This window comes from Macaca mulatta, chromosome 9, assembly GCF_049350105.2.
Source record: "Macaca mulatta isolate MMU2019108-1 chromosome 9, T2T-MMU8v2.0, whole genome shotgun sequence".
Taxonomy (NCBI): Eukaryota; Metazoa; Chordata; class Mammalia; order Primates; family Cercopithecidae; genus Macaca; species Macaca mulatta.
Genome location: NC_133414.1, coordinates 52,434,665 through 52,442,499, shown reverse-complemented (window position 1 = coordinate 52,442,499; position 7,835 = coordinate 52,434,665). Strand labels below are relative to the sequence as shown.

The following is a 7,835-nucleotide window of genomic DNA, read 5'->3' as shown; positions in this document are numbered from 1 at the left end:
AGATCTAAGTCAGTTTGTCAGTCACACCAACTCTCAGAAAGGTGAGAAGGACACCACATGCCGGACAGAGCCACACAGGGTTCTACTTGGGAGCAGAGTGGAAAAGGAGGGGTTGTGGTAAACAGCTGTATTATCCAGAGCGTACAGTGACCACTGTTTGCTGTGGGAGGATGTGAGGGGTTTGGTGAATAATTCCAAGAGCTGGCAGGGAACCAGATCCTACTACTTAGGAATAAGCAGGAAGTGTGCCTGGCCCCCTTGACAGGGATGACTATTTGCTAAGGTACCTCACCTGTGGAAGCAGAGTGGGGATAGAAATGAGGTTAGGTCATTTGAGGCCCTTTTGGTTTCAGATGTCAAGAGAACCAAGAATACTAGTCCTTAATTTCAGATCACAGTTACCATAATTTAAAATATATTAAGGATGTATAAAAGCAATTCAAATGTTCTTTAATGGTGATTTACAGGTTCAGTCAGAAACACACGACTAACAAAAGAACACCTTAGTACAGAAACAAGATGTTCCTCAGGGTTGGTTGGTTATTTACTTATTTATTTACTTAATACACTTCATTTTTTAGAGTAGCTTTAGGGTTACAGAAAAATTGAGCAAAAAGTACAGAGAATTCTCATATAACCCTTCACCCCTCCCATCCTCCACAGGCTCCCCAATTATTAACATCTTGCATCATTATGGTTCATTTGTTACAATTAATGAGCCAATAGTGATACAATATTATTAACTGAACTCCAGAGTTGACATTAGGGTTTACTGTTTTCCCTTCACTGTTTTCCATTCTCTGCATTTTGACAAATTACATTACCCTAGAGAGTACTTTCACTGCCCTAAAAATCACCTCTCTACCTGCCATCCCTCCCTTCCCCTCAACTCTCAGCAACCACTGGTCCTTTCACTGGCTTGATAGTTTTGCCTCTCCCAGAATATCATATAATTGCAATAAAAAAAATAGAAAGCCTTTACAGATTGGTTTTCACTTAATAAGCATTTAGGGTTCCTCCAGGTCTTTTAATGACTTGATGTCTAATTCCTTATCATCTACCTGAGGACTATATCCTGCAACCCCACTATAATTGCTTATTAATGTCAGCAGGGGTTTTGCTGTTTATTTAGAATTATCTACAAAGACAATCATGTTTTTTGTGAACAAAGACAGCTGTATTTCCTCCTTCCAAATCTATGTGCATTTTATTTCCTTTTTTTTTTTTTTTTTTTTTGTATCACTGCATTAGATAGCACTTCCAGTACAATGCTGAAAAGCAGTGGTGTTCCTTGCCATGTTCCTGATGTTAGTAGGAAAGCATCTAGTTGGAAACATCAAGGATGATGTTAGCTGTAGGGTTTTTTGTAGTAGTTCTTTATCAAATTGAGTAAATTCTCCTGTATTCCTTCTGTGTTTGGAGGTTTTATCATGAATGGATATTGGATTTTGTAAAATGCTTTTCCTGTACCTATTGATATGATATTTCATCTTTGAGCTGCTAATGCATGCAATGGACTGCACTGAATATCAAATGTTGAACAAGCCTTGCATTCCTGATTTGCTAATATTTTGAGGATTTCTGCACCTGTGTTCACTGGAAATATTGATCTCTAGTTTTCCGTTCTTGTAATACCTTTGCCTGGTTTTGGTATTAGGGTAATACTGGGTGCACAAAATGAGTTGGGAAGTCCTATCTCTGCTTTTATTTTCTGAAAAAGATGGTAGAGACTTGGTATCATTTCTACCTTAAGCATCTCAAAAAATGCACATCAGTGAAGCCATTTGATCCTGGCACTTTGTTTTGGAAGGTTTTATTATTATTATTATTATTATTATTATTTTTGAGATAGAGTCTCACTCTGTCACCCAGGCTGGAGTACAGTGGCACAATCTTGGCTCACTACAACCTCCACTTCCCAGGTTCAAGCGATTCTTCTGCCTTAGCCTCCTGAGTAGCCTGGACTACACACATGTGCCAACATGCCCGGCTAATTTTTTGTATTTTTAGTAGAGACAGGGTTCCACCATGTTGACCAGGCTGGTCTTGAACTCCTGACCTCGTGATCTGCCCGCCTTGGCCTCCCAAAGTGCTGGGATTACAGGTGTGAGCCACCGTGCCCAGTCTTGGAAGATTATTAATTACTGCTTAGATTTATTTAATAGATATATATGCCTATTGAGGTCTACCTTGTGCGAGCTTTGAGAGAATGCATCTTGCAAGGAATTGGTCCATTTTAGCTAAGTTATCAAATTTATGGACAGAGTTGTCCATATTTCTTTCTAATTCTTTTGGTGACCATAGGATCAGCTGTGATGGCCTCTTTCTTTTTTGGTATTAGCAATATGTGTCTTCTGTTTTTTTCTTAATCTAGCTAGAGGTTTATCAATTTTACTGACTTTTTCAAAGAACCAGTTTTGGGTTTTACTGATTTTCTCTTTCAATGTCACTGATTTTTACTTTTTTTCCAGGTTACTTTGGATTTAATTTGCTCTTCTTTTTCTAGTTTCCTAAAGTAGAACTTAGATTACTTGTGTAATCTAGGATCACCAGACTGTATAATCTTAGATTATTTGTATGATCTGATAATGTAATATAATGTACAATCTTCACACTGTCAATAACAGCCCCACACCAGCTTGATTCTGGCTGTGCTCCAGCCTCAACCCTCCTCTTCATATTCGCAAAAGTCTCTGAGGGCCGAGATCCCTGTCTGGGCACAATGAGCCTTGAAATGACAGTCCAAGAGCCCTAGGCAGCAAATGGGCTGTATGTGTGGGCCTCTTTCCAGGGCCCTGTCTTGGAGAGCAGCTGCTTAAAGAAAATTTGGAGTATCACTTACGCTGAAGGGAGTGTTCACATATGTACCCTAGGCACTTCATGGCATGGGATGAGCCACAGGTAGGAAGAGAAAGGGAGCAACACAGAGGCAGGTCTAGATCTTCACATGTACAGGATAGATTTTTTTTGTTTTAGATAATTTGTTATTTTGATTTATAACTTTTAAATGGATAAACATTAGCTCTGTGGTCTCCTTTTAAACTGTTTCAAGACATGACAAACATCTAGGATGGGCCTGATGATGTAACCACTACTAAATTAGGATACCTACTTTCTATTCACAATTAGGTTAAATTCCACTATGCATATGAAACAATTTATATCACATACCACTTGTACATATGTAAGTCCTATGAACTTCAGGGATAATTCACAAATGTGTTTAATGCTATTGCTCTAATTATTCAATTTATGCTTTAAAAGAAGCTTCATAGTCAAGTGGGTGCAAGGGATAAGGTTGCAGAAAGGATGTGGTTATTAATACAACAAGGGAACTACTTGAGGCTAAATTCTGATTCCTTTGTAATCCTGATACAATACAGATCTCAGATTCCTTTTCAGTTCTGCAAACCAATTGTGTTGATGGTTACTCAAATGTAAAAGTGGTAAAAGTTTCATATAATCACACACACATAAACACACCCGGTGCACACAAACCATAGTAAAATCTGAGTTAAGTCTGTATCTACTAGCAAGGTAACATCGATTTCTTGGACTTGACCATATACTATGATTGTATATTATCCTTACAGGAAGTTTGGTGAAGTGTACTTGGGAATTCTCTGTACTCATTACAACTTCTTGTGAGGTTATTTTAATTATTACTTTTTTTAAGTTCTTAAAGTTTTACATTCCACAATATACATCTATAAATTATTGTTAGGTGCCCTAAAAACTATTATGGCATCAAACTCAAAACAGAATTTGTCATATTGTGTTTCTAAGCAACATTTTCACTTCAGATTTCTTAAATTGACAATTTTCTCCTCGATGCAAACTCAAACATAATCTTGTTTGTATTTTTGCCAAAAACTTTCACAAATTCAAAAAAATCTATGAGGTTTTATGCCAGTAGTAATCATCTAATATTCAACAGAATATCACTTCCTAACAAAAGCTGTCCTATAATTGTTGTAGTCTTGGGTTTATCCCCTACTGTTACTTTGGAGTAACATAAGGTGAGTTTGTGGATAGTTACTGAACATTCAGGATGTCTACAGGGCTTTCTCCACAGTGTGAATAATCTGAGGCATTACGGAGGCTCACTTGTGGCTGGAAATTTCTAATATCCATTTCATTCATAAGGTTTTTCTCCTATGTGTGTTCTCTGATGTACAATGAGATTTGACTTTTGAGAGAAAGTTTTCCTGCATGTGTTACATTCATAGGGCTTTTCCCCTGTATGTGATCTCTGGTGTTTAGCAAGGTCTGATTTACGGTAAAAGATTTTTCCACATTCATTACATTGACAAGATTTCTCTCCTGTGTGAGCCCTGTGATGTACCGTGAGTGATGATTTGTGACTGAAGGATTTCCCACATTCACTGCATTCATAAGGTTTCTCCCCCGTGTGCTTTCTCTCATGTAAAATAAGTCCTGACTTCACACAGAAAGATTTTCCACATTCGTTACATTTATAGGGCTTTTCTTGTGTATGGGTTCTCTGATGTACAATGAGAGCTGACTTATGGCAGAAAGCTTTTCCACACTCATTACATTCATAGGGTTTCTCCCCTATGTGAATTCTCTGATGCTGAGTGAGTTGTGACTTCTGGCAGAAGGTTTTCCCACATTCATTACATTCATAGGGTTTCTCCCCTGTATGTGTTCTATTATGTTTAGTTAGGTATGATTTATTGTAAAAGATTTTTCCACATTCATGACATTCATAGGGTTTCTCCCCTGTGTGTGTTCTATAATGTTGAGAGAGGGTTGACTTATGGCTAAAGAATTTCCCACATTCAGGACATGCAAATGGTTTCTCACCTGTGTGCGTTCTCTGATGTACTGTTAGGTCTGACTTCAAGCAGAAGGTTTTCCCACATTCATAACATTCATAAGGTTTCAACCCTGTATGAATTATCTGATGCCTGGTGAGCACTGACTTGTGGTAGAAAGTTTTCCCACATGCATTACATTCATAAGGTTTATCTCCTATGTGAGTTCTCTGATGCTGTGTAAGATGTGACTTTTGACAAAAGGATTTCCCACACTCAAGACATTCAAAAGGTTTCTCACCTGTATGAGTTCTCTGGTGTACCGTAAGGTGCGAATTCATACAGAAGGATTTTCCACATTCATAACATTCATAGGGTTTCAGCCCTGTGTGTGTTCTCTGATGTTTAGTGAGATCAGATTTCTGGTAAAATGTTTTCTCACACGCGTTACACTGATAGGGTTTCTCCCCTGTATGTGTTCTCTGGTGTAATGTGAGAGCTGACTTATGGCTAAAGGCTTTCCCACATTCATTGCATTCAAAAGGTTTCTCCCCTGTGTGTGATCTCTGATGTTTAGTGAGATTTGACTTCTCCCAGAACATTTTTCCACATTCATTACATTGAAAGCGTTTCTCTCCTGTGTGCACCCTCTGATGTCGAGTGAGATGTGACTTCTCCCAGAAAGCTTTCCCACATTCATTACACTCAAAGTGTTTCTCTCCTTTATCACCTTTCTGAAGCTGTGACAGACACAATTTCCTCCTGAAATTATTCCCACTTTCACCACAATCATAGTGTTTCATAGGTACCCCGTGATGTTTAGAAAGGGTGGACTTCACACATAAGAACTTCTTACAATCACTAAATTCATAGTGATTGTCCTTTGATGGAGGTATCTGATGGAACAAGAGGGATGAACCATCACAGAAAGTTCTCCCAAATTCATTATATTCACAGTTATTCTCTTCTGCATTCTCTCTCTTCCGTGTATTGAATACTGCCTTTTCAAGGAGGGCTTCCCGACATACACTGTATTCAAAATTGTGCTCTAAAGTTTGAATCTTCTCATGCTGCAAAGTGTTCTCATGATGACTCAGAGTGTTCCTATTTTTCAAAACTTCATTTTTCTCTCGAGTATAAGTTTCATCATGCTTAATATTGAGTACCAACTTCCCAAAGGCATTAAATTCATCAGACTTTTTTCCTAAATAGTTCATCTTACTGATAACCAATTGTGAAACAGTGTTGAAACTCATTCCACACGAGTCACACTGACAGAACATTTTTCTGGAAGGAAAAGAACTTACGTCCACGTTAAATGGTATTCCTATTACATTACCTTGTTCCTTAGTCAGCATTTCATCATTGATGAATACAATTTCCCACAAATGTTTAGATTGGTTTTCTTGGCTCCTCTCTTTCAGGTGATCAGCTGTCCAGACTTCTAGAAACAAGCAAAATTAATCTTACCATATAAATACTGAAACATTTCTTAGGGAATGAAATCTTTATACAAATGCCCTATGTTGTAGCTGACCTGGTTTTTTGGCCAATTTCCAGAGATGAACGTAACTGCAAGTGCATATTTTTTGTATGTCATGGGTTTGGGGTGAAAAAAACAAAAACAAAAACCAGAAACAAAAGGCCTAGGCTAGTGGAAAAACAGAGGGGAATTTAACTACTTGAATGTACACATTTGGTTTCTAACGTAAGAAGAAGAATAGCAACTAGTTACATCTGCATTTCTCCATGCATCCCCCCAAGAACTATAAACATCAGCATAAGTGGAGCAAATAATATTATCTATAACAACCCATGACTTTAGCATAACTAGGAGATGGAAAATATTACTAATTTCAAATATCACTAAGCAACAGATATTCAAATATAGCAAAAAGTGACAGTCCATGCCTACAAAGAGAATCAGCCAGAGACTGTGGTGATCACATGGAATAGAGACAGACAGCCCAAAGAGGGTGAAACACAAAACTACTCCCAGAAAGGGAAAGTTGCACTATGAGTGGGAAAATACTCAGAAGATGTCTGAGTTCATGCAGACTAAAGCTCAGGCTACTGGGAAATCCAAGAGAAGAGACTTGGATTGTATGCAAACTAAAGAGGCAAAGGGTAATCAAACTCAGGAATGAAGTTGTAAAGAGGACAGAGTAATCACAGAAAATAAGACTGTAAATCAAGTCTTATTAAAGACTTATTAAAGACATTCCTAATTAAGGAATCTGTGATGGACTAAACTGTGCCCCTCAAAAAATGTGTATGTTAAAACCCCAACCTCCAGTGTGACTATATTTGAAGATGGGGACTTTAAGGAGATTAACTAAGGTTAAATGAGGGCATAAGGGTAAGAAACTAATACAACGGCATTGGTGTCCTTATAAGAAGAGGGGGAAACTGGAAAGCACGCACACGAGCTCTCTTTCTCCCCCCACTCACCACCCCCAACCACTGGTCATATGCACAGAGAAAAGGCTGTGTGAGGGCACCAGAAGAAAATGCCATTTGCAAGCCAAGGAGTGAGACCTCACCAGAAACCAACTCTGCTGGCACCTTGACTTTAGACTTCCAGCCTCCACAACTGTGAGAAAATTTATTTAAGCTACCCAGTCTGTTGAATTTTGTTACAGCAGCCTGAGTAAACTAAAACAGAGCCAAAGGGGAAACTACATTTGACTGAAACTTGAATAAACAGCATTGTAAAGGAGAATGAAACAAGAAAAAAGAGAAGCAGCAATAATTTTAAAAGAGTAAGAAAAAAGAAAATGGGATCAGAAAGTAAGTTCTGGATAAAGTTGGTCTATAATTAAGTAAATAAAATTATAATATAGTATATATATTACAGTCCTTAAAGAAGAAAAAAGAAAACAATGGAATAAATCTAATATTAAAAAGTATAATCTAAGAAAACTGTTCAAAAATAAAAGACCTGATCCACATATTCAAAGGAACCATCATGAACCTGGGAAAACTGTTCAGCAACAGTTTTCTCTAAAACATATCTTAATAAAACTACTAGATGTTGAAATTGAAGAAAAAGTACTC

The 7,835-nt window shown here is 37.7% G+C and overlaps 1 protein-coding gene across 1 annotated transcript in view; it reads right to left on the bottom strand.

Moving 5' to 3' along the window:
• Positions 1 to 3,860: 3,860 nt before the first annotated feature.
• The window catches only part of LOC699759 (uncharacterized), a 45,694-nt gene continuing 41,719 nt past the window's right edge, over positions 3,861 to 7,835 (bottom strand). Inside the window, 2 exon segments of the mRNA XM_077946259.1 lie at positions 3,861 to 4,149; positions 4,151 to 6,222. Coding sequence (XP_077802385.1) covers positions 4,036 to 4,149; positions 4,151 to 6,222 — 2,186 coding nt within the window. The 3' untranslated portion in view covers positions 3,861 to 4,035.